The 27,662-nt window shown below is 42.4% G+C and overlaps 1 protein-coding gene across 3 annotated transcripts; it reads right to left on the reverse strand.

Annotated features, from left to right (window-relative positions):
* Window positions 1–3,030: 3,030 nt before the first annotated feature.
* Window positions 3,031–27,036, reverse strand: BATF3 (basic leucine zipper ATF-like transcription factor 3). Of its 3 annotated transcripts, none has more exons than XM_043962718.1 (3): window positions 26,937–27,036; window positions 20,828–20,932; window positions 3,031–3,584 (listed from the first exon to the last, which is right to left on the reverse strand). In XM_043962718.1, the coding sequence occupies exons 1-3, from the start codon at window positions 27,009–27,011 to the stop codon at window positions 3,399–3,401; spliced, it is 366 nt and encodes a 121-aa protein (XP_043818653.1). In that variant the 5' UTR covers window positions 27,012–27,036; the 3' UTR covers window positions 3,031–3,398. The 3 variants fall into 3 exon arrangements, with proteins under 3 accessions (XP_043818653.1, XP_043818651.1, XP_043818652.1); XM_043962716.1 differs by lacking the exon at window positions 26,937–27,036 and adding an exon at window positions 25,742–26,041; XM_043962717.1 differs by lacking the exon at window positions 26,937–27,036 and adding an exon at window positions 25,577–25,658.
* Between the last annotated feature and the right edge of the window lie 626 nt (window positions 27,037–27,662).

Genomic DNA, 27,662 nt, shown 5'->3' on the forward strand with positions numbered 1-27,662 from the left:
AACATGGTATAAATTTCTTTTTTTCCCTTTTTTTCTTTCCTTCCTCCCCGCCCCCAGCTAGAGATGGCTACCATTAGACACAAATAGGTCTATATAAGTATAAAACTATTCTATTGACTCCAAATCCAGAAAAAAAAAAAAAGGAACTGTGGAATATGGATGCTGATTGGACCATACTGTTTCTTTTGTTTTTGGTACTGTTGGTTTTCTGTTTTGAGGTTTTTCCTTTTTGCTCTGATTCTTCTCTTATAACATGACTAATGAAGAAATATGTTTAATGTTATTATGTATATATAACCTATATCAAATTACCTGCTGTCTAGGGGAGGGGGGGAGGGAGGGGAGGGAGGGAGAAAAATTTGAAATTGGAAATCTTATATAAACAAATGTTGACAACTATTTCTACATGGAAAATAATAAAATACTTTTATTTTTTAAAAAACTATTCTATTGATTGTTAATAAGACGCTCAAGATGAGGAGGGGTGGGTGGGTCATGAAGCTAGTGTTAGGATTGTCAACTCACAAGGTTACCCACAGAACCCTATGTAGCAGATTGGATTTCAGATATGGGCATCCAATCCATGAGTGCATATGTCTTGGGCTTGTAAAAAATGGTGAAGGGATGGCTAGTGCTTCTGGAACCTCTAAATCCTCTCTTGCTGGACTGGTCCACTGTTAGCCTGGCCCCCAAGCCTGGGGGGAAAGGAGGAAGCATGTGTCTCATTCTTTCTGCTAATAGGAAGATGTTTCCTGGGTGGTAGTATCAGCCTTCATCCAGTGACTACAACATCCTATCTGCATGTCTGATGATCAAAACTTATTCATACATTTATAGGAATTTTTTAAAAAATCCTGTTGATTGATTGATTCTCCTGGGTAGATTTTATGGATACATTAAAGTCTAATCGTGTCTGATGATTAATTGAATTGAGGTATCCAAACCTTCTGTGATTCCATTAATTAAGAGGTGGGCAGAACCACTACCCCCCTCACATTTATTATTATGATGCTCCTAGTGACCAGTTTCCTAGACATATTCCTAGCATAGAATTTGTTGAATCATGTTTCTGATGCTGTTCCCCCCAAGCATGGTCAAAAACTGACCCTTAATTCATTCCAATTTCCAGTTTCTATCAGGGAAGCTTCCCAATTGTGGTCAATCCTAGTTTTCCTATCACAAAAGCACCTAATACAGCACAAAAGTGTGAAGTTTAGTTTTCAATATGTACAGGTCCATACTAGCCATCAATGGGCCTATGTGCATTTCCATTGCCCTTAAATATGGGTATTATTCTATAGTGGGAGGCGGGGAGGGGGTGGGTGTGTGGGAGGTCAGGTAACCTACAGGTTGTGGCAACAAGACCACCAGTCAGAGTGAGGAGTGGATCACTCTTTTCCAGGAATTAGGAACCATTCAGGACTTCAGCACCACCTCATGGATACAGTTCTGGTAATAGACCCTTTCCCCAGTAGAACTAAAAACATCTGGGGCTCTCAAATACATGCCTACAAGGATAGGGAGGGCTCTCTAATTACTTTCACAAATATGTAGTTCATAGAATCCAAAATGGAATCCAAATGACTACAATATCACAGATACCCTTTTGATGAACTGGTCCTCCCTCTTTACCCCCTCCCTCAACATTTTAGGGCAGGTACCTCACACAACCAAAGTCTGCCAGAAAGCTATAGGGAGACATAAACATAACACCTATACTGCCCCATCCTAACTGCCTTGCCAAACTACCCAGAACATCTTTGAACAAGAAAATTCCATGAGTTTCCCACAGAGCTTCAGCTACATGCTCCTGTGCCCTAGAACTTATTTGGATAATCCTTCTTTCCATCGCTAAAGACTCTTCCCCCATCTCACACAAACAACAAACATGCTACCAACTAAATGCCACCTCTGCACATCCTAAGAACATATTTTGGTTGCTCCCTTCCCAGGGGAGAGGCAGATGGGAAGGAAAATCCTACTAAAACTCTCTTTTCTCCACAAAAATATCATTCCCTGATTGTACCATTCTCTGTATTCAAAGATGAAATTCATGTCAGTAGGACATAAGTTTCAATTGTTTGTCCATTAGTTGGGATGGATTAGTCTTGAGTCATCCACAATTTCTTGGGTCGCCTACCTTGTGACCAAAAAGGGCAGGTCAATCTTAGGGTATGCAGTGTGGGCCTCAGTTTCATCTGCAAAAAAGCATAGGTTCTAAGATATATATGTATGTGTGGATGTATGTATACATATATACATATATATATATATATACACACATATATGGAGAGAGTGAGAGCAAGAGAGAGACTCACTGTTGATATTACATTGTTGTTGTTTGTCCTTCATTCTCAAAGAGGACCATGATAGATGGCATGATTTTCAATGAATTGCATTTAAGTGAGGGAGGGCTGTGCTCCTCCAGAGCCATCTGGGTCCAGTGTAAGATATGTTATCAGGACAACTGGAGATAGCCCCAGGTGTTTAAGGCAAACAGGGTTAAGTGACTTGCCCAGGGTCACACAGCTAGTAATTGTCTGAGGTGAGATTTGAACTCAGATCCTCCCAACTTCAGGACTGGTGCTCTATCCACTGCACCACCTAGCTGCCCTTATGATAATACATAGAAGATAGGAGAAAGAAATTCAAAGGGGGACACAGACAATCAAGGCAAGGTTGGTAGCACCATATTAAATTTAATATATACTTTTACAAAAAAAGTCTATACCTAATAGATATTCTTTATGGTTTCATATAAATTTTTTTCTGTTCTTTGTATATGGAAATGCTCATATTTGTTGATATTTGTCATGTTCATGATTGTTGGGTTTTTTTAACTTTTTTTTAAAGAAGAGGGGTGGACAAATTGATTTCCTCAAGTCTCATCTGGCTCTAAATCCATGAAATACAACAGGAATGATGATAATAACTACAAACTAAAACATCAAAAATGAAATCAAACTGGCCAAGAAACAAGGAAGTTAGTTAAGGCTAAGGACTTTACCTAGCAAGACAAAAGACAAATAAAACCCAAACACAAATAAGTCACATTCTCTGGGGGTTAGAAGACTAGAGAAATGAGATGCTGAGGAAGAGATAAGAATCATTTTTATTAACCAAATTCTAGAGAATGGGGGAAAGTCATCAAATACTTGAGTGAGAGCTGAAAGCCACTAACTGCCAAAACAGATAAAAAGTGGAACTAAAGATCTGATCCACTTAAGTGTTCAGAGCTTTTGGAGACAATTCAGGGGTTCACCACCACCTCACAGGCAAAGAGTTCTGGTCACAGAGTCTTGTCCATGAAGGCATAAATTGGAAAACTTCTCATCCTGGCTGAAAACAACCAGGCTTCCTTCCCTTCCGCAGCCTGTGGCAAGGACCAATCTTGAGCCTCATCTGGGCAGGCAGTTGGTAATGGGGTCAGGCCGAGCCACAGGTACAAAGTTCATTGAGCAGTGGAGCAGGGGACACATCTTTTCATGGTCCTTTAGCATGTCACTCAAATGCTTCAGCTCTTCTGTCAGCTTCCCAATCTCTCTCCGAAGGGAAGTGTTTTCTTGTTCCAAACACTCATATTCCTGGATGAAGAGAAAGCAATTGAGATAAAGCTTGGGCCTGATGGTAACAAAATCATTTCTAGGGCCATCAATGGTTCTTTCCCCATTCCAATACTAACCTCTTCCATAATTGTCCCAACGAACCATGAAGACCTCCAAACTCTCTACTTTGACAGTAGGCATGCCTATTTAATCTGTAGCACCCTATAATAGATGAGCAGTTAAGGGGCCCAGTGGATAGAGCAGTGGGCCTGGAATCAGGAAGACTTATCCAGCCTCAAACACTTACTAGCTGTGTGACCCTGGGCAAGTCATTTAACCCTGTTTGTCTCAGTTCCTCACTTGTAAAATGAGGTGGAAAGGAAAATGGCAAACCACTCCAGTATCTTGGCCAAGAAAACTCCAAATGAGTTCACTAAGAGTTGAATAAGAGTGAAAAAAAAAAACCAACAAATAGCACTCTATAATAGAAATGTAAAATCCTTGAATTCAAAAATAGTCTAGAGGTCACCTAGTCCAATCTGCAATATAATGCAAAAATCCTCTCTAATATCCTAGGAAAGGTGGTCATCTAGTCTTTGCTTGAATACTTCCAATGATGGAGAACTCATTATTTCACAAAGCATTGAGAAATAGCTTTAAGTATTATTAATTGGATAGTCTCTTAAACTCTTTCTCTCTCCATCTTCCACTCATGAAACTCAGTTCTGTCTTTAGAAGCCATACAATATAATCCCTTCAAATATTTGAAAGCAATTTGTCTTCTCTCCCCTTAATTTTCCCTTTTCCAGATAAAATATGCCCTGTTCCTTCAACTATTATTTCATGTAATACCTTATCACCTTCTGGGTATGCTTTAGTTTGCCAATGTCCCCTAGAAAGGGTGGTACCTAGAATGGAAAGCAATACTTCAAAAGTGGTCTGACCTGTGTGGAATACAGCAAGACTCTCACTTCCTTTGCTCTAAACACTACATTTTGACTAGTATTGCCTAAGATAGAATTGGAATTTTTTTGGCAAGCATATCATCACACTGTCAAGTCCACTGTCTCCTATCCTATAATTAATCAGCAAGCATTTATTTCCTAAGTGTGTATGGGGAGTTTACAATCAGAAAAGAGAACATGCACATATAAGTATATACCAAATTTATATACAATAACTACAAGCTAATTTTATTATCTGTGCCTTCAACTTTTGTTCAATTAAATCCAACAGTTATTAAATGCTATGCTAGGCATGGTGGGGGATATGGATATGGATATATGTATATGTATATGTATGTACATACACACACACATATATACATACACATATATGTATTTTTAATAAGAGTTTCTCCCACAATGAAGCTTATAATCTAAGTTAGGGATGAGAAATGTGCACAAATAATTATAGTACAAAATAGAACAAATAGATAGAAAAGATACAAAGTACTATGGCAGGTTCAAGGAAAGAAGGGAAGATAATTTCCAATGAGGGGAGGAGTTTCCTTGAGAAAGTGTTATCTAAGATGGGTCTCTTTGAAAACTAGACAGGAATTCAAAGATGGAGAGAAGGGCATTTTAGGCACAGAGAGAGGAAAGAACAAGACAAGATCCTAAGTATATAGGATGTATCATCATGTAGTTTGGCTAGAAAACAGAGTACACACATAACTTCTATGTCTGGTTGGGAGAAATATATGATAAGGCTGGATGGTTAAGGGCATGTGAGATTGTATAGGCTCTTAAGTATTGAGGCAGCAGGATCAAACTTTATCCAACAGACAATAGGGAGCTACAGAAGGGTTCTGTGTACTTGAGTGACACAATCCAATATGTACCTCAGGAAGATGGATCTGCCAGGACTATCAAGGAGAGACTGAAGAGAGGAGACACTGGAAACAGGGAGATAGAAAGGTAGGAAGTTATTTTAATAGTCCAGGTGGGTGGAAATGGGTGCCGCCTCAGTGAGGGAGATGCTAATGGAAACAGAATGAAGGAAACAGATTCAAGAGATATTTTGGAGGTAGAATTGACAGAACCTGGAAGTTTAGGCCATGAGGGAGAGGGAAAAATAAAAAGTGAAGTTTCAAGCGTGTGCTTAGTGGAAGATGAGTTCTTCTGCCAAAAATAATGAAGTTAGAAAGAAGAGAGAGTTTTGGGGAAAATATAATAAATTGTCGTTATATATAATGAATATGTCAAGTTTTAAGTGTCAGCAGGATATCTAATTAGTTATAGTTAGTACTGGAAATATGGATCCGGGACTCAGGAGGCAGGAGCAAGGAGAGTGTGGTGTCCTAGGATGCAAGGGATGAAAAGGTATCAAGGAGGAAGGGGTGGTCAATGGTAACAAATACTGTAGAAATCAAGGAGAATAGGAGCTAAGTAAAGGCTGTTGGATCAATCAATCAGTGGATCGTTGGTGACCTTTCAGAGAGTAGTTTCAGTAAAGTGGTGAGAAAGACTTGAGGTTGCAATGGATTAAGGAATGAGTGAGTTACAAGAAGTAATATACCAGATACCACTCCTTTTTCTAGTGGTTTAGAGGTGACCCAGAGGCAAGAGTTGGTAGGTTGGTTTGGGATCATCATTCCAATATATATATATATATTTTTTTTAATCTCAGATGTGTCATCCATGAATCAGCTATGGCTCTCGGTTTTGCATCACCTGAAAATTCAACAAGCATGTCTTCGTCATCAGCCAGTTCATTAATGTAACCTCAGCTGGGCCTGGATGCTTGACAATCCAACTCTATGCTTACTGAGTCCCTGTCTTATTTCCCGTTGGACTTGTCACAAACTTCTCTCTTCTCCCTGCAACAGACCCTCCCCCACCCATATTTATAGCAGATGAAATTGCCTTCTACTCTTCTGAGAACAATGAGACAATCCAAGGTAAACTCCATCTGAAGGTGAACTCCCTTATCTATTCCTCAGAACTTCTCAGAGGCAGCATCTATTCTCTCTATTTCTGATGCAAGACCACAAAGGACCAGCTAAATACTTTCCCACACTAGTCGCCTCCTTTTGTCCCTCACTAGGCTCCCAATAAGTCCCTGGGGGTTGATTAACCCATATTATCTAGCTCTAAAATCGGACTATCATAAACCAATGGGATAAAATTCCTGCATGGGCCAGGGGGGATAGGATGGGAGGGCAGGAAAATGGACAGGAGGGCGGCAGAGGCAGAAGATTGGCAGGTGAGGATTGGGAAGAGGCCACAAGAGTACTAACAAGAGAGACATTAAAAAGAAAAGCAGGGAGACAGGATGGTACAGCTCTCGTCAAAAAGTCTGTATTCAAATTATGCCTCTGGGGGGCAGCTAGGTGGCGCAGTGGATAAAGCACTGGCCCTGGAGTCAGGAGGACCTGAGTTCAAATCCGGCTCAGACACTTGACACTTACTAGCTGTGTGACCCTGGGCAAGTCACTTAACCCCAATTGCCTTACCCCCCCCCCAAAAAAAAAGAAGGCTGGATTTAGAGTGAGAGGGCCTCATTTCAAATCTCACCTCTTCTACTTATTACCAGTGTGACCCTGGCAAAATCACTTCAGCCTCCCTAGGCTTTAGTTTCCTCATTTGTGAAATAAGGGGCTGGTTTATAAGATGATCAGTAAGGATGACTAATGTGGAAATATATTTAACATGATTGTAATGTATAGAACCTATATAACCTATATAAGATTACTTGCTGGCTTCAGGAGGGGGGAGGGAAGGGAAGGTGGGAGAAAATTTTGGAACTCAAAAAAAAATCTTTACATGTAATTTTAAAAATTTTAAATAAAATACATTTTTAAAAGGGGGGGAGGGATGATCAATAAGGTACCTTACAGTTTTAAATACTATTATCCATTGATATCAGTTATCACCAGCCCAGGCCAGGAAAAACTCCAGAGTTTAAAAGCTCTGAAGCAGGAATTCTTAACCTGGGGTCTATGTTCTTTAAAAAGAGTATAATAACTGTATTTCAACATAATTGGTTTCCTTTGCAATCCAATGCATTTGATTTGATGTATTTAAAAACATTATTCTCCTGTTTATCCTTATTTCATTTTTCACCATAACAACCCAGTTAAAAACAACTTGGAAAGCTATAAGAACCATTATTGGGGGCAGGTAGGTGGGGCAGTGAATGAAGCACCAGCCCTGGATTCAGAAGGACCTGAGTTCAAATCCGACCTCAGACACTTGATACTTACTGGCTGTGTGACCCTGGGCAAGTCATTTAACTCTCATTGCCCCCCCCAAAAAAAAACAAACAAATAAACAAAACAAAAAAAGAACCATTATCAATACAAGGACATTTGTGGATCCAGCAGACTGATGATGAAACCTTCCTTCCATGACAGAGAGGTAATGGATTTAGAGCAGAGAATGAGTATTTATTTTTGTTACAGTCATTGAGGGGCTTTGTTTTGTGGGATTATGTACATCTCTTACAAGAAATTTTCTTTTTTTATGGAGGGGATAGAAGGGAGAGAAAATAGATTTCTGTTTTTTTTTTTAATAGAGAGGTGGGGAGGGGTTTCAGATATGAAATGCTGTACATACTTTCAGATAAGATCACTGTATTATTAGTTTTGCTTGATTCTTTTACTTTGTCACAAGAGACCTCTCAAAAAAGTAGGAGTGATCTGTAAATATAAATTTATGGATAAACAGAACATAAAAACAACATAACAAAAAGCAACATAAAACCAAAACACCTAAATAAAACTTTAAAATGAAATGTTTGGATAGTGGGTCCATAGGCTTGACCAGACTGCAAAAACAGTCCATGATACAAAAAAATGGTTAAGAAACCCTTGTCTAGAGCAGGGCTTAAACTTTTTCTGTTCATGATCCCTTTTAGTCCAAGAAATTTTTATGTGACCCCAAGTATAGAGATGTGTATAAAACAGGTACAGATAACCTTTTACTGCTGCCAAATTTTTCATGACCCCCATTCAGTTACTCAACCCCAAATGGGGTTGCAACCCACAGTTTAAGAAGCTAGGGTTTAAAGGAAGACTTCCAGGTCTAGATTTAAGAATTATCCAAGATAATGGAAAAGATTTGCACAGGTTAAGAAGTCCAATGACTTTTAACTTGCACTTCTGGAGGAAGTCCCCACATGGCTGAGATCAAAGAGCCATTGAAATATTAAATTAAGTCTAAAGTATACAAGGTGTTTTCCTCACAACAGCTCAGTGAGATCAGTAGAGCAAGTATTATCATTCCCATTTTAAAGATGATGAAATCAAGGCTTGGAGCCATTCAGTGACTCCCATAGCTTCTTACTGCATGTGGGAAAAATGACAGAATCCTTAGTGTGGCATTGAAGGTCCCCTACCTACCTTTCCAGAGATTTCACATTATCAATAGAATTATAAAATCACAGGGGCGGCTAGGTGGCGCAGTGGATAAAGCACTGGCCCTGGATTCAGGAGTTCCTGAGTTCGAATTCGGCCTCAGACACTTGACACTTACTAGCTGTGTGACCCTGGGCAAGTCACTTAACCCCATTGCCCCGTTAAAAAAAAAATAATAAGAAGAAGAATTATAAAATCACAGGATTTGAGAATTACAAGGGGGCTAGGTATCCATCTAATCGAATCTATACCTGAAAGGGCTCTCTCCTATAAGAGTCTTAAGTGCTCCTAAAGCCTTTACTTGAAGACCTCCAAGGAGGGGGCACCCCCCCCTCTCAAGCAAGCCTTTCCACGTCTGGACAATTCCTAGAGTTCTTTCCTTCATGAACAGAACACTATGTTCCAGCTGAAATGAATTACTACATATTCCCTGGACTTGATATAGTGTCTCCTGCCTCGATATATTGCTTCGTGCCAGCCACTCCATGCCTGGAATACCTTACAAGATCCTTTTCTTCCTCAGGCTCTACCTGATCTACAACGTCTTCATCTCCCCAGACCAGAAATGATTTCCCACTTTGTTTACCTCACCTTAGCTAGATCTCTTCTCTTTCCTAATGGTGACACATCTTGTCTTATGCATGTGTTCCTATCATAGCTCCCCTAGGGGAATGTAAGCAGGGGAAATAAGTGTGTCATTTTGTATGCAGTGCCTTGCATGTAATAGGTGCTTAATCAATGCTTGTTGGAATTAATTGAATTGCCCCCATGAGTCTGCTGTTGGTGACAGACTAAACCAGTGCTGCCTCCCAACTGTCTCCCATCCAAGCCTTGCTGACACCTCCCTCCTGGCTTACTCCACCACACCAGGCTCAGAGTCATCCATCTGTCACCCAAGACAAAAAATAAGCCACACATCTAAATGTTTTCCTTAGGGATTACTCTCTCTTGTAGGTTTAACTTTGCCTTCCCAGCCTGTGGAGGGGCCTTTGTCTGAGCTAAAAGCAAGAAAGAGGAAATAAAAAAAGTAAACAAGAAGTGGCATTCTCTTTGCTGTGTGACCTGCTGGTAGGGGACCCAACTTGTTTGAAAACCACAGGAATATCAAGAGGTGCTGGGAGGGGGAAAGAAGGGCTGGAGGCTAGAGAATTTCAAAAGGGAACAGAGAAGGGGAAAAAAAAAAAACACCACCGTGCCACTTTCATATTTAGCAGAAATTACCTGGATACGAGCAAAGCACATTGGTCCTTTGTTATTATAAAAAGATAAAAAAACAAGAGGTGATCAGATTTAATGCCATCCAACCCCACTGACTTTCTAAGCTGTTTGCAGCAGCAGGATTTGAGGCCATTATCCTACTTTCATTTTTTGGTTGCTGGGAAATCTTTTCAAAGAAAAGAATGAGACCAAAGGCACCAAGACTACTACCTAAGACCAGAATTCTACTCCTCAGACACTATGCTGGGGGAAGGGGCGGCGGGTATTGTAAAGAAGGTGGGGCAACCAGGTTATCCAAGACTAACCCAAGACTACATGGTATGACAGAAAGAATGATGGGATGTCGGAGGCAGGAAACCTTCATTTTTATTAGCTCTGTGGCCATGGGCAAATCACCCTTTCTAAGCCTTAGTCTCCCAATCTGTCATCCTCATAACAATGAGGGCCTGAACTAGGGTTGTGGCTGTGTGAGCTGAGAGAAGGGGACATATATGAGTCATGTCCGGAAGGGAGAAATGACAAGATTTGGTGAGTGCATTGGATGTGTGGGGTGAGTGAGAGTATAAAAGGGAGAAGATACTTGTATCAGTCACCCAAAGGGTGGCTGTGAGGGATATGCTCCGTAAGCTATTTCTAAATCTTCCAAGAATAAGAAAAGTAAGTTTTTAAAATGTTATCAAGGATGACAGGAAAACAGCCTGTTGCCCTGGTTCCCATTTAATGTCAGGAAAAATCAAGAAAAGTCTCCAGAACACCGGGTGGACCCCTTATGTCAAACTTAGGGGAGAATGTGGAACAGAATGCCACATGATGAGCAGGTATGAACAGGCTGCATTCTGGAATGTTGGGGAGAACACACCCATCAATGCGCTCACAGGTTCATTGGCATACATGGTGTTCCAAAAGTCTTAGTTCAGTTTTAAGCTATTAAAGTTTAACTGGGGCTGGCTTAATGGGAGAAGAGATGGAGAATTAGAGAGCAGAAATGGTGGCTGAAGGGGAAAGGGAAAGAAGAAGAAGAGAAAGGACAAGCTCATTGTAATTAGACTTAGGAAATAGCAGAGCCAGACTGGACTTTAGAAATTATCCAGCCACTGAAAATCAGAGTTGTAAGGTACTCTTTACTAGGTCTGTATCCCAAAGAGATGATAAAAAAAGGGGAAAAGACTTACATGTACAAAAATATTTATAGCAGCTTTTTGTGGTGTCAGAGTAATGGAAATTGAGGGAATGTCCATCAGTTGGGGAATGGCTGAACAAGTTGCGGTATATTAATGTAATGGAATATTATTGTGCTATAAGAAAGGATGAGCAGGCAAATTTCAGAAAAACCTGGAAAGACTTACATGAACTGATGCAAAATGAAGCAAGCAGAACCAGGAGAACATTGTATACGGTAAACAGAAATATTATATGTTATCAACTGTGAATGACTTAGCTATTCTTAACAATACAATGATCCAAGAGAATTCCAGAAGACTCATGATGGAAAATGCTTTCCACAACCAGAGGAAAAAACTATAGAGTCTGAATGCAAATTGAAACATACTATTTTCACTTTTTGTTGTTTTTTTATGTTTTTTCGCTTTTGTTCTCTTTCTTCTTTCACAACATGACTAATGAGGAAATATACTTAATATGATTGCACATGTATAACCTATATCAGATTGATTGTCATCTTGGGGAAGGTGGAGGGGAGGGAGAAAATTTTGGAACTCAAAATACTATTAAAAAATGTTGGGGCAGCTAGGTGGCGCAGTGGATAAAGCACCGGCCCTGGAGTCAGGAGTACCTGAGTTCAAATCCGGCCTCGGACACTTAACACTTACTAGCTGTGTGACCCTGGGCAAGTCACTTAACCCCAATTGCCTCACAAAAAAAAAAAAAAAAAAAAAAAAAAAAAATGTTGAAAACTATCTTTGCATGTAATTGGAAAAAATAAAATATTATTTTTTTAAGTCAGAAGGTACTTCAGAGGTGATCTACTCCAAGCCATAATTGAACAGGATTTTCTTCTAAAAAATTCTCAGCCTGCTCATCCAAATCACTTAAACTCTCTTGGCCTCAGATTTTTTTTAATCTGTAAAATAAAATGCTTGGATTAGATGGACTCCAAGTGCCCTTCCAGCTCTAAATCTCTCATCCTACAACTCCTCTTCCTTGTTTTACAGTGGAGGTAATCTTCGTGGCACAGGCAGAGCTATCATGTCTGTGGCACTAGCTGTGTGACCTTGAGGCAGTCACTTACCTCAGAAGCTCCCCAGTAGAGAAGGGACTGTCTCAATTTCCCACAAGTCATGAGTGGCAAAGTCAGGACTAGAACCCAGATCCCTTGACTCCTGAGTTCAATTCTCTTTCCATTATGCTGCACTGAGGTTTGCTTCTGCCATTGTTTCAATGATACCTGGGACCCAGATTCCCCACATAATTACTGTCTTGGAGTTGGACAGCTAAGCTTCTCTCCTAGAGGCACTTGAACCTCAGGCAAAGGGGCAGCAGAATTCTAGGGAGGGTACGGTAACACTCCTCTGATCCCAAAGACTCCTGAACTTAGTTCAGTGAGCTTGTTATCAAGCCAAGTCCCAGCTAAAATCTACCAGAAGCTTTCCCCAATTCCCTTAATGTTGATGCCTTCCCTCTATTGATTGTCTCCAATTTATCCTGTCTATATCTTGTTTGTACATAATTGTTTGCAGTTGTGTCCCCATCAGACTGTAAGCTCCTTGAGAACAGAAACTGTCTTTTGCCTTTCTGGCACATAGTAGGCACTTAATAAATGCTTTTTGACTAACTGACTGTCATATTTCAATGCTGAAAAACAGTGCCATGCACAACCTTCAAGGGCAGTAAGATATAGAAGATAACCATGATAAGTTTCTATGCCAAGTGAATACATGAAATGAATGACGATTAGAAGTACCTTAAACCCTAGCTTCTTAAACTGTGGGCCCTGACCCCACATGGGGTCTCATAACTAAATGTGGGGGTCACAAAAAATCTGGCAATAGTAAAAGGTTATGTATACTTATTTTATATACCTATATGCCCAGATACTGTGCTAAGCGCTATGGATACAAAAGAAAACCAAAAACCCAAGACATTCCCTATTCGTGAGGAGCTCACATTCTAATGGGAGAAGATGACCCATCAAGGGGAGGTAGGAGGAGGGAGGGGTTGGTGAGATAAGGTCAAGGCAGCCCATGTGAAGGTAGAACAGAGAGGAAGGAAGGAAGCAGCATGTCTAGGATTGTAGACAGAGTAAACCTGAGAGTATGCCAAGAAGGAAGCGTATCTACACACCTTTCTTGGTATCCTCAGGCTTAATACGATGCCTGGCACACAGTAAGTATTTAATAAATGCTTTTTGACTTTTTGTATCCCTAGTGCTAGTATACAGTAAGGGCTTTAGAAATATTATTCAACTTAACGGCAGGGAAAATAAATCTGCAGTGGTTATTTGTTTAATAAGAAAATCATGAGATGCTGCCTCCTGAGCTCCTCAAATTTCTCTCCAGGTGCTGGAAGGGCCTCAGGTTTGATGCCCTCTCATACTATGAACTAACTGGCTGCCTCCTACTTTCTCTAGGATATGAGTTAGATAACTCTTGAAGTCTCAAGTGGCTTTCCATATGGACACATCTGTTGCACTGATTCACTGTGAAATTATCCTTCATCACCATTTCTGAAGCTGAAAACCTGCCATCAGACAATTGTAACGGCTGAAATATGCACTGCCATTGAAATGGCTGGTCCTTCTTTCACGTTCACTTCTTAACGAGTTAGGCACTCAGCAGAGCCAACAGAACCATGGGACGGGTCCTGTATTGAGTTGACCCAGGAGGAAGCTGGGAGTGAGCTATGGCTAATATGGTAGAGTATACGTGTGTGTAAGGGGAGATGCTATACTCTTCCTAAGCACTGATGATGCTCCTGATACAATCAGGAGAGGTCATCCCACCTGCTTTGAATTTCAGGTCTTCCCAACTCCAAGTCCAGTGCTCTATACATGACACCAGTGGGGTCAAACTCAAACAGAAATAGGTGCCACTAAACCATATATAAGAATCCCTGCTGGTGGAACATTGACTTAGAAAACCAGAGAGTAACATTATCTATGTTCTGTTGTATTTTTCTTCATTTTGTTAAATATTTCCCAATGACATTTTTAATCTGGTTCCTTGAACTCAGGAGTGCCATGGGCCCCATTTTTGACACCTCTCCACCACACCGTGCTGCCACTAAATTCACAAATATAAATATCTGTTTGGGTGGTTGTTTCTCTAATCATGAGGGTGAATTTTCCCTGAGCCATTCAAACCCTCCCTTGTCCTGTGGAACCCATTTGAGGGAGATAGTTGGGCCAAGTGAATAATAGTAAGTAAAATTTATATAGCACTCTAAGGTGTTGAAAGAAAATTTTTTACAAATATTATGTCTCTTAAGACTCCCCACAAGCCTGTGAAACAAGTAACAAATGACTTTCCCTATTTTGCAAAGCGACTCCGAGCCCACTCTTTCCACTCCAAGCCATCACTATGCTTTCCCTGTAAGGATGGGAACTCATGATTTTTGCTTCCTGAGGACCTTGCTCTCTAAAGGCAATCAATGGTGAAGAGTCAGTATCCTCTGTTCTTCCACCACCACAGGACATTTCAACAGGTCATTGATGCAGGGTACAGATAGAAGAAGTTTCTGATAGTGGGACTGTGGAACAATGGAATGCTGCCTACATTACAAAGAAAGTTAAGTTCCTGACTCATCCAACAATCAAATCCAAATATTCTAAAAATCATGAGCAAGATGAAGGAAGGCTTAAGGCGGCTAGGTGGTGCAGTGAGTAGAGCACCGGGCCAGGAATCAGGAAGACTTAAATTCAAATCCAACCTCAGACACTTACTAGCTGTGTAACCCTAGGCAAGTCACTTAATATATGTTGCCTCAGTTTCCTCAACTGTATAATAGGGATAATTAATAGCACCTACCTTATGGGGTTGTTGTAAGATAATATTTATAAAGTGGATCAGTGAATAGAGTGCTAGACCTAGAGTGAGGAAGACCTGAGTTCAAATTTGACACTTACTATCTGTGTGACACTGGGTAAGTACACACACACACACACACACACACACACACACACACACACACACACACACACACAGAGTAAAAGAGATAGAGACAAATGAAGCATAACTTTTTCCAACCTGGTCTCTTCTCATTGTTCCCTAAAAGCGCTTGAGTGTAACAGTTAATCTTTTCCATGTCTTCTCTTGTTTCTTGGTAGGAACCAGCTTACACTGGTGACCCCTCAAGGCGGGGTCCTCTGTTTGAGTGGCTCAGCTCCCCTGAAGCCCAGTGCTGTGAGCAGAGATGGGGGTGGGTCTTATGGACTTTAATACCATCATCTACATGAAACCTTGAGGACAGAGGCTAGTTTTTCCTTGTCCTTTCAGAATGGCTGGTTCACAATGGTCACTACATGTTTGTTGATTGCTGATTATTCCTGTTAGCTGTAGTATTTCAGCAACATGAAGCTGAGAGCCCCGTTTCCTCAGTGCAATAGGGGACAGAAGTGAGGAAGAAAACAAGGGGCTTCACAAAATCCTTCTGTGGAAATTTACAGAACTATGAAAAGGCTGGGAAAGAGCTTCCCCTAACATAATTCTGGAGAAACCCTGAAATCTCTGCTCTGGGAGTTTCTGTCCCACAGAAGGTCATGGTAGATTTTATGCTTAAAAAAAAGAAAAAGCCCAGCCCCAGGCACTGGGGTGAAGTGTAGTCGGCCTTGGGATGTCCCCAGTGTCCTTTTCTGCCTCCTTCCCCAGTCCCACCATTACGAAATGAGAGAGGCTCCGTACCCTGGTTAAAGGAATTTCAGGCATCACTTAGCAGGTGTGTGTCCTTGAGGAGGCAGTTTGAGAACAGATAGCAGAAAAACCACCTATCCAAGAGTCATAGAAATAACATCACCACCAAGTCCACTCCTCAGGCTCTCCTTGTTCAATTACTTCATAGACTTCCTGAGAGTGTATTCTATTGGTTTGAAACAGCTATAGTCGATTCTTGAGGCATTTACTTTGGATCAGGACAAAGAAATAACGAAGTGACTATCAACAGTGAGAAGGGACACTAAGCTGTCCCCACAACAATGATGAAATAGACACTTCCCGAGATGGGAATTCCAACAGGTCCTTTCAAGCCATAGGTTTGACAGCCATTTTGGGCCAATAGTTTCTGAAAACTGACCCGTATGATTGAATGGATACAAAGATTTTTTTAAATTAAATTCCGCAAACATTTATTAAGTACCTACTAAGTCTAAAGCATTGGACTAAGTGATGGGGATTCAAATATCCAAATAAATGCTATTATATTGTGCTTTAGTCCTTTATATACATTAGCTCAGCTGTAGATATTGACACTCAGAGAGGCTAAGAGACTTGTGCATGGTCACATATTAAGTACATCCCATAGGCAGTATTTGAATCTACCAGACTACCGGCTGTCCATTAAAACCCCAAGACATTTTTCAAACTGCTCTCTAATCATACACCGTCCCCCATTTTATGACTCAGGAAGTTATTTTTTGAACCAAATATAAGAGTTTACATTTATCTCTAATAATTCTATTTTTATCAGAAAACTCCCAAGTCAGGCACTTCCCTATACCATGCAGTTTGGCGCCTTTTCTGCAACTTAAGCCTTAGAAAATTGCCTAGACCAGTAGTGTCAAACCCAAACAAAAATTGGGAACCATTAATTTGTACCTAAGGATCCCTATTGGCCACTCATTGGCATAGAAAGCCACATTAACAGTAGCTATGTTCTATTGTATGTTTACTTCTATTGTTAAGTGCTTCCTGATTATATTTTAATCTAGTTCTGCCACACAGGACTGTCATGGGGTCTCATGGAGCCTAGTGAGCTACTCGACACCTATAGCCTAGACCACTAGGAAGTTAAATGACTTACCTAGGGTCACACAGACAATGTGTCAGAGACACAATTTGAATCCATGTCACCCTAGCCTCAAAACCCACTCTCCATTCCCCACAGAGCACTGTCTCTCACTGTCATTGACAAGAGTGTTAGACAGGATAACTTCCAAGCTGCCACTGAAACAATGGTGACTACTCTTTGGTTCCATATGTTCTGTCGATTCAGAATCTCCCTAACTGTATTATTATCTAACCCATCTCTTTCCAACTTGTCCACCAGAATACCAGGAGAGACTCTGCCAAATATCTGGCTAAACTCTAAGTAAACCAAATTACATTTCCCTAATCTACTAAGTTTAAACCTGCCAAAAAAAGGAAATCATTTTCCAAGAAGACACACTAAGCTGTTTGTTATCACTGCTTTGGTCTTTAGATATCCACTAACCATCCCTTTAATAATAACATTCTAAAATTTTGCTAGGAATCAAAGTTAAACTCATCAGCTTATAGTCTGCAACCTCCACTCTCCTTTTTTTTTTTTTAATTAGACTATTTGCCTTCTCCAGTCCTGTTATATAGTGGAAAGAGCACTAACTCAGAGGGTTTGGGTCAAATGCAGTCCCATATCTGATACTACCTGTGTAATCCTGGGCATGTCACTTCACCTTCTTAGGCCTCAGTTTCCTTATTTGTGAAATGTCCTCCTAAGGGCCCTTCAGTTCTAGATCTTTGGTCCCATGATGTCTTTTGTTATCTTCAATCTTTCATAGTTCACCTATTGCATTTTCTGGTTCTTTCAATACCCTGGCATTCAGCTCATCTGAGCAGATCTGAGCTCCCCAAGGACAGCGAGGTGCTCTCTGATTATAGACAACTTAGCTTGGGTATCAGCTCTCTAATAACTAATAGCAGCTCCCTAGACATTTTTGTTATGCCCTTTCCTGTTCAAAGATCATTCTTGGCAGAGAACCCAGAAGCAAAACCCCCTCTCTATTGTTAATTATCCTTATAAAATGCTGCAAAAAGAATAAGGGCTGGAAAAAAAAAACATTGATTTTGGTGGTAATAATAATAGCTAACATTTACATAGTGCCTATTATGTTCCAAGCATTTTATAAGTATCTCATTTGATCCTTACAACCATCCTAGGTGCTATTATTATCCCCATTTTAAAGATGAGGAAACTGAGGCAGAAGTTAAGTGACTTGTCCAAACTGTATTTGAACTCCGATTTTCCTAATTCCAAGTCTGGTGCTCTATCTACTGAGCCACCTAGCTGCCTCTGCACTGGGTAATTAGGAAGAACTAAGGATGACCTGATGAAAAAAGGGTCTGAATACACTAAAACAGGAAGAGAGAATGCAGACTCTTAAATAGAAGCAGCCAAGTCAGAGACGTGTTCACTGATAGTTCACATCTTTAGATTTATACATGTAGATGAATAGAATAGATGTAATATTACCAAGGATGGACAACATGGCATAGAGGGATGGTTTTGAAGTCGGAAAGACCTAGGTTCAGGTACTGTCACTGATACAAATTGTCCTCGTCACTAGGGGCAAGTTGCTTAAGCTCTCAGTGTCCCAAGTAATTCTCAAAGACTCTAAGTCATGGATGAGTTGTCGACCTGCTTGGGTGGAGATGGTTTTCAGACTGGAAGGTTCCCATTTAGATGAAATTTCAGGCCTCAAACTCCCCAAAACAAAACTACTTAGAGCTTGGTTTTCCTTTTAATTTCACACATGACTATGAAAAGTTCTTATTGTACTCACACCAGACTTTACCCGTATTGCTCATCAAGCTTCCCCTTGTCAAAGGGTACCTGACTCAGGGAACAAAGGGACAGAGTGATGAGCAAAATGTCATTCCCCTTCATTCATGTTCCGGAGGGGAGTCAGTCATCTACCCATTGTCCTCAGGATGCATAAATCCATCTTGGTCTGCCTTCTTTGGACATTTCCAGGTCTCCAGTCATTTCAGTCATGTCCAATTCTTTGTGACTCCACTTGGGATTTCATTGGCAAAGATACTGGAGTGCTTTGCTGTTTCCTTCCCCGGCTCATTTTACAGATGAGGAAACTGAGACAAGCAGGGTAAGGTGGCTTGCTTAGGGTCACAAAGTTAGTTATATGTCTGAGGCCAGATTTGAACTCACAAAGAGGAGTCCTCCTAATTCCAGGACTCACATTGTATCCGTTGTGTCACCTAGCTGTCCTTTGGCCAGAATAACATTGGCAAATGTTGGGCCAGAAACACCATGGACCCAACCCAGCATATTCTTAGGTGAATGCCTTGGTCTGGAATTAAAGGCCCCCTATGATCTTACTTTGACCTACCTTTCCTATCTTATCTCACACTCTTTTAACTTCATTAGATACTCCAAACAAAATTGGGATAGTTGCAGTTCCCCAATGGAGAACCACTGGAGTCTGAGGACTGGGTTCCAGTCCTGCTTCTGATAATATGGTGGCCTGTGGTAAAACAAGGGGGCTAACCCAAATGACCTTTGGACGACCTTCTAGTTTCACAGCTACAATCCTGTGTTCCCACCCTTCCCAGCACCATTCCTTATAGGGGAAATGCCTTTCCTTCTACCTCCCCCAGCATTTCCAGATGATGACTTCCTTGGCCCCTTCAGCTGAGAGTAAGCTCTCTTTCATCTGATTTCATTTATATGACATTCATCAGTGGATATGCTTTATCTCTTTATCATTAGAGGAGATAACTCCTTGAATAATGAGAATAATATGCCTTTTTTACCCCCACATTTCTCTCCCTCAACCTAGCGCAAGGAATAGAACCATTTTGTTGTTGTTCAGACTTGTAATTCAATGGCGTGGGGGAATATCAATGAGAAAAGTCCCTGTTGGACACTGACTTGTCCAGTTCTTAAAGGAAATATGTGTCAGAGGCAGGAGTTGAATCCAAGTCTTCCTGACTTCATAGCCAGCCTTATATCCATTACGCCATTGTGCCTTTCAGAATGGACATAGCAACTGCTAAATGACTTTTGGTTGAATGAAGAAAAGAAGGAATTCCATGCAGTGGACTGAGTGATGGTATGCATAGATAGGCATGAGTACAGAGTATGCTCAGTGTGCCCAGGCATACATCTCCAAAAAGAACCTCCCCAAACTGGAATTTTTTGTTTACATTTCTAAAGTTTAGTTGTTTATTTTTTAAAATATAAAATTAGTTACTTTTTAGTTTCTTTAGCTCGACAAATAAAAATGTCTGTTATGATTGTGTATCCAATGGATTTATGCCTTGAAAAGATATTAGCTATTGTACCCTGGGTGCACAACCTAATGTCTGGGCACACAGTGAGTTTTCAATGTCTGTGATTTTCAAATCCAGCCTCAGACACTTGACACTTACTAGCTGTGTGACCCTGGGCAAGTCACTTAACCCTCATTGCCCCATTAAAAAAAAATTCAATGTCTGTGGTTATTGACCAACTGACATTAAGGATATGTCCTTGATAATAATAATAATAATAATAATAATATTTATAAAGAACTTTGCAAAAGTAATGGCAAAACAGGGGCAGCTAGGTGGCACAGTGGATAAAGCACCAGCCCTGGATTCAGGAGTACCTGAGTTCAAATGTGACCTCAGACACTTGACACTTACTAGCTGTGTGACCCTGGGTAAGTCACTTAACCCTCATTGCCCCTCAAAAAAAATAATGGCAAAACCTTGCTTAAGGGCCAAACAATGAGCATTCTACTCGTACCATCCATTGCCCACAGCTACACTCACATCCTTACCTCATGAAGTTTATCAGCCTTTTGGGTCTGCTTCTTCCGACTTCTTTGAGCAGCAACTCTGTTTTTTTCCCTCCTCCGAACCTTCCGGTCATCATCCTCAGGGCTCTAGGGAGGAAAAAGAGCAGGTGAGTTACAAGAGTGGTAATGGTGCCTTCCAACTTGTCTCTCCCCTGAGTTGTTTCCATTTGCCCCTTTCCAATTGGCCTCTGTCTATAATAAATGTAAGTATTTCTTATTGCATTCTTTTGCTGTCATTCCCCTGCTCAGAAATCTTTACAGAATTATAGAAGTAGATGGAACCTCAATGGTTAACCCAAAGTGGTCAGCTCTGCTCCTTGGATAGCTCTGATTTTTAGGAATTTTATTTTCAGCCTTCTTGCCACTTGCACCCATTGTTCCTGGTTCTGCTCTTGAGGAATACATCTAATCCCTCTTCCATAGGATAGTCCATGAAATACTTGAAGACAACATCATGTTTCTCTGAGGCTATTCTTCTGCAGGCTAAACATCTCTCATCCCTTCAAGTCATCCTCATATGACATGGACTTCATCGCTTATAGTTTCCTTCCTCTGAACACTTTTCAGCTTATCAATGTCCTTCCCAAACTATACTGGGCAAGCCTGAACAAAATACTTCAGACCTGGTCCCCTCATTACTCCTGGAAGCTAGGTCTCTTAAGACAACCCAAGATCATATCAAGGTTTTTTGGCTACCACATCTTACTGCTGACGCATACTGGGCTGGAGGTCCACTAAAACACACAGATCTTTTTCAGATAAACCACTATTCCTCCCCTATCTTGTACTTGTTGAAGCTAATTTGGAGGGGGGGGGGCAGGGCAATGAGGGTTAAGTGACTTGCCCAAGGTCACACAGCTAGTAAGTGTCAAGCGTCTGAGGTCAGATTTGAACTCAGGTCCTCCTAAATCCAGGACGGTGCTTTATCTACTGTGCCACCTAGCTGCCCCCCTGAAGCTAATTTTTTTAACCCAAAGGTAAAACTTTATGTTCATCCCTACTGCATTTCACTTATTAGATCTGACCCAATTCTCTGGCCTCTCAAGCTACTTTGGGAATCTGACCCTGTCATCCAGTGTGTTGCTAACCTTCCCAGCTTTGTGTCATCTGTAACTTTGCTAAGTATACTAACTACTCCTTCATTTAAGTCATCGATAAAAATGTTCAACAGCACAGGGCCAAGCACTGACCCATGGAGGACTATATTGTAGACCCCCTTCTAGGGTGACATTGGGCTACTCTTTGAGTCCAATTTATCTAATGTGCCAAGACAGCTCTATCTTTTTCTTTTTCTTTTTTTTTTTTTTTTGGTGAGGCAATTGGGGTTAAGTGACTTGCCCAGGGTCACACAGCTAGTAAGTATTAAGTGTCTGAGGTCAGATTTGAACTCAGGTCCTCCTGAATCCAGGGCCAGTGCTCTATCCACTGTGCCACCTAGCTGCCCCTATCTTTTTCATAAAAATAACATAAGCTACTTTGTCAAATGCTTTGACAAAATCTAGGCAAAATATAGCTACAACATTCCTCTTATCTACCAGTTTAGTAATCCTAAAGAGAGAGGGAAAGGGAGGAAGGAAGAAAGGAAGGAAAGAAGGAAGGAAGGAAGGAAGGAAGGAAGGAAGGAAGGAAGGAAGGAAGGAAGGAAGGAAGGAAGGAAGGAAGGAAGGAAGGAAGGAAGGAAGGAAGGAAGGGGCTGGTTTGGCATGATCTGTTCTTGATGAAGCCATCTTCTTTGTAAACCTTGCTTTCTTTTTGAGATGACCACTAACCATCTCCTTAATGACACGTTCTAGAATTTTTCCAGAAATTGATGTCAAGATCAGTGGCCTATAGTTTACAGACTATTCTCTCCCTTTGCAGGGGGGTGGGGTGGGGTGCAGGACAATGAGGGTCAAGTGACTTGCCCAAGGTCACACAGCTAATAATTGTCAAGTGTCTGAGGCCGAATTTGAATTCAGGTCCTTCTGAATCCAGGGCCAGCGCTTTATCCACTGTGCCACCTAGCTGCCCCCAATTCTCTCCCTTTTTTAGAAAAGTTTTCTTCCTCCATTTCTTTGGTATCTATTCTATCCTCCACTACACTGTTAAATTGATCTACCTAAAGTGCAGGTCTGACCATGTCAACTCACACCGTCCCCAATCTTAAATCGATATAAATACTCCAGTGGCTCCCTGTTATCTCTAGGATCAAATATAAAATTTCCTGTCTGGCTTTCAAAGTCCTTCATAACTTGGCCCCTTCCTACCTTTCTAATGTTCTTGCACTTTATTCCCATTCACATACTCTGGGATCCAGTGACACTGGCCACCTATCTTTTAAAGATATTTTCATTGACTGCCCCCCATGCCTGGAATTCTCTCCCTATTCAATTTTCTTCCTGGCTTCCTTCAAGCTTAAAATCCTTAGCTTCTTTCAAAGCTCAAATAAGGCACAAACTATTGTACAAACCCACCCTTAATCCCTATAATTGTTAGTATTCTTTCCCTCTTCAAATTATTTAGCATTTCCATATCTTTGTAAATATTATACAACTGCATCCTTCCACCTCCAAAAATAATAATAATAAAAAGGAATATGTAAGCTCCTTGAGAGCAGGGAACGTTTAATTTTATCTCTACATTTCCAGTGTGTTGCACAGGGCCATTTATATACTATGGTGATTAATAAATGCTTATTGAATTGATATGTGCGCAGAACATATGTTGTTGGCAGTGTTGTCTGACTTAGATTTTAAACTCCCAGAAAGTAAGGATTTTGTATAACTTATTTTTTCTTTTTCTTTTCTTTTCTTTTCTTTTTTTTTGTGAGCCAATGAGGGTTAAGTGAGTTGCCCAGGGTCACACAGTATAACTTATTTTTGGATAGATTCCAACATAGTGGCACAAATGGATACCCAAATGCTTTTGAAAATAATGAAATACACACGCATGGGTTTTATTAGTCATTCTGTGCATCTAGCACTTCCCTGTAACCTATATTGACATGTCATATTCCATTAAATCCATCAAAAAATTAGCAGTTTTCTAATCTAAGATAAGGCTGTTTGAAAATTTTAATAATCATGCTTTTTATTATAAGATGGCTGATCAAACCAGAAATTGAACTTCAGGTCCATCTTGAAACTCTTTGACTTGGTGCTCAATAGCTAGTGTAAGTCAAATCCCTCAAAGCCTTTAAGCCAATCAATGTGAAAGGCTGAATAGTCAAGTTGAAACAGAGATCTCACCAAGTTGGGTCAAAACCAGAACCTAGTGAAATAATGACTGGGCATTTGCTGTGCTGGGACTCATGAGAAAATACTGAAGAAAAAGAAGTTATGGTCTCCCTTTGAAGAAATTACAGTCTAACAGGGGGGAAAAGGACACGGAATCCCAACACATGCACCCACAATAAGAATACCAGAAAGCTCAGTGATTTTGTCCACCTTCTGGGTTCTGAGCATGGGGACTTACACTACATATAACAAAGATCTATGACTTAGGAGGTAATTGGTGGGAGTTCTCTAGAGCAGAACTTAAATGTCTTGCTTAGGATCTCACAGATACCAAGTGGGATTCAAACCCAGCCGCTTTCTGACTCTTGCTCAGCACTCTATTCACTCCAACACGTGCACATACACCCAGAGGAAAACAACTCTGCACTAACAAAGGGCTGAAGCAAGACTTTCAGATGTTCTCCCCACATTGTTGCAGACAATCAAGTATTGATTCTAGATTTTGAGTCAGGGTCCAGGTCTTACCTCTGACTATGTGGCCAAAAATGAGTCACCCAATCCTCCAGAGGCCCCCCTGATAGCCTTCTAAGACTACAAAAGTCCTAGATCTGCACTGGTAGAAGGAAATTCCTCACCTGGAGTTTTCCATACCAATCAAATCAAAGGTATGGACACCCTCCCCCAAAAAAGTTTATACTTTCATTCATACCAGCTTGCTCAAGGTCATCACCATCACTCGAATATCATTTATTAAAGAGAAGCTAGGTGAAGTTGGTAGAACACAGGCCCTGAAGTCAGAAGGACCGGAGTTCAAATCCAACTTCTGACATTTATTATCTGTGACCCTGAGCGAGTCACAACCCCAGATTGCCTCCAAAAATCAAATAAAATAATTTATTAAGCAAATAAGTGCTCATGGCATTAACACTGGCGAATGTTAAGACTGAGTGGTCATGAACCAAAATATTTCTAAGATCTCTTGCAGCTCTAACATTCTACGATCTGCTGAGTGCTTCCACTCCCCCCCCTTCCCCCCAGCATTGGGACTAACCCTCCTCTCCTCAAGAGCAATGCTCCCTGAAGCTAGGGCAGGAGAGGAAGGAGGGGGGGAGAGGCCGAACCCCTCTCCCCAGCACCCCATTCCTCTCTTACTCGACCTGAAAGTGCCGAATGAAAGGAGCTGGAGAAGCAGGTGGCGGGGAGATGGGAAGGCAGGAACCCACAGCGCCCTGGCAAAGCGAGGGCTTTGCCGACTGGCCGCGGCGCGGCGCCCGGAGCCGAGTTCCCACGTGCTGCGAAGGCAGAGCAAGGGCAGGACTGTTCCCAGCCAGCCCGTGGGGCTCTGGTACCGTGCTCCGAGGGTAAAGTAACAGTTCAGGTGTAGGGACAGCCGGCGGGTCTCGCCCCTGATCCTGAAGCGGCCAGAACGCCTCGTCTGCTGCGCTCCAGCCAGGTCACGGCTGTGTGCCCTACGCCGCCACCCCACTGCTTGCTGCCCCAAGCTAGTGCCTCGTACCCGGTCCCCGGCACTCTCCGCCACTTCCCCGACCTCCGCCCAGTCCCTAACGCAGCAGGGCAGCCCGGGGAGCATGTCTGCTCTCGGCGCCTCTTCCCTCGCCGTCCCGCCCGCCCGGCCACTCGTCCCCACCCCTAGCAGCCCGGCTCTATCTCCCCTGCCTACCTGCGGCTGTTGCTGATTCCCGCGGGCAGAGACGCTCCTCTGCAGGACGCTGCCGGTGGCCGGGAGCCCTTGCGACATGCCGAGAGCTCCACTGCCCCCGACCCGCCCCCGGCAGGGCAGCAGGCGCAGCCTCCAGGGGAGGAGCAGCCAGCAGGTCCCGCCGCGCCCCTTGCCTGCCTACGGAGCTCCTCCGGCCCGGGGCATCCTTGGCGCCCGCTCACCTGGCCCTCCTCCCGACCTCTCCGAGCTGCCCTCCTCCACTGCCGGCCGGGGCCAGGCTGCAGGCACTCCTCCTCCTCCCCCGCCGCCCCGCCGATCTCACTCTCACTCTCCTCTAGCTCTTCCTTCCGCCGAGGCTCCTTCTCCCCGGCTCTCTTCCCCACCCCCCTGCCCAGCTCCCGGCCCGTCTCCCTATCGATCACAACCCCTTCCTCAAATTCTGACCCAGTGTTCTGAGCTCTTGGAACCCGTGTCTCTCCGCCCCGTCCAAGTCCTCAGTGACTTCTTCACCCTCCCCTGCTTAGTCCCGAGCCCCGAGAAGATTCCCCATCCCTCGGTACCACCGGCAGGGTCCCGCCCCACCCCCCTCTCCGCCTCGCAGGCTTCTTGTCTGGGGGGCCCCCGGCTTCATGGAAATCACGTGTTGGTCTTCGAAACTTGGGAGGGAACTCGACGTCAAACCAAAAGGTGGGGTATTTGAGAAGGGGGTAGGAGTAAGGAAACCAGCGCGGGGCTTTTAGGGACCCTCAGCGGGGGAGCGGCTGCAGATGAAAACACAAGTGGGTGGTTTGGAGTTGAAGGGTTTTTTTTTTTCCCAAGTCTCATCACCCAAATCTCACCGCATCGGTCTCACCCTTTCACCCTTCACCGTTTTCGAAGAGACTGGGGACTTCAGAGGGAACTGACAGTCATCTCTGGCCCGGGTGTATTTGCTCCTCCCTAATCTAGGGAGCATCGTGGCCCCCTCTCCAGGCTTCCTCTTCCTTTCCCCCTATTTGCCAATCTCTCTCAGCTTGGACCGAGCCACAGCTTTGCAAGACCACTCCTTCTGCCCCGCCTAGGGCCCCTTGAACACTTGTTGAAGCCAACTACGTTTTTAAATTTTCCCTCCTCCGGTCCTTGAGATGGAAAAGAAGGGGGCGGGGGCGGGGGTGGAGGAGGGGATGCAACCAGTCCTTCGAAGCAACCAACTTACCTCTGAAGTCCCGTACACACCCCCAGCCCCCGTCTTCGAGCCTTTTCTCCCAGATCCCATGCACATTGTCTGCATCCTTTCTTCCTCCTCACCTTTCCTCTTGCTCCGTCTGTTTCAAGGCTGAAAAAGGTGGGGTGGACTGACTCCCGAGATATAGCGGATTCACTAAGGGGTTAAGGAACTCCAGACAGTAAAGAGTTAAACGGGCTAGAATTCGTTTTCCTCAGGCTTTCATTGGTTGGGTCTCATGGTACCGGGATTTCAGTTCATGTTAAACTAGAAGAGGAAGAAAAAGTTTGACAGGCTTCTCCCTGACCATCTTCTTCTTGGTCTCTCCCTCTGGCCCACAACTCACAACTCACATCTTTAGTTTCAAGAAGGCCAAGAAGTTTATGCCAACAAAGGAGAAATGTTAAAGCCGTTACCCAGCCGGTCTGTGTTGTGTGGTCTGTGTGCACTGACCATAAGGAAGGAATGTTCGAAAATGTCCAAAGAGCTGATAAGTATGCCTGTAAAACTGAGTGTGATGCTCTGCTGATCCACTGAGGTACCAGATGAGGTCAGAAACTGTCAATATGTGCAGCGTTTGGGGTTTGTTTTATCTGTATGTCTATATATATGTGTGTGTGTGTGTGTGTGTGTGTGTGTGTGTGTGTATAGACATACACATATTCAGTGTATATGTGTATGTGTATAGATGTATATGTGTATACATAGACATACATA

This window comes from Dromiciops gliroides, chromosome 4, assembly GCF_019393635.1.
Source record: "Dromiciops gliroides isolate mDroGli1 chromosome 4, mDroGli1.pri, whole genome shotgun sequence".
NCBI classification, from domain to species: Eukaryota; Metazoa; Chordata; class Mammalia; order Microbiotheria; family Microbiotheriidae; genus Dromiciops; species Dromiciops gliroides.

Coding starts and splice junctions, on each gene's coding strand:
- BATF3 (XM_043962716.1), bottom strand. CDS start 25,819: ATGTCGCAAGGGCTCCCGGCCACCGGCAGCGTCCTGCAGAGGAGCGTC. Junction 20,933..25,741: donor GGAATCAGCAACAGCCGCAG/GTAGGCAGGGGA, acceptor TTTCCTCCCTAG/AGCCCTGAGGATGATGACCG. Junction 3,585..20,827: donor AGGCTGATAAACTTCATGAG/GTAAGGATGTGA, acceptor CTCTTCATCCAG/GAATATGAGTGTTTGGAACA.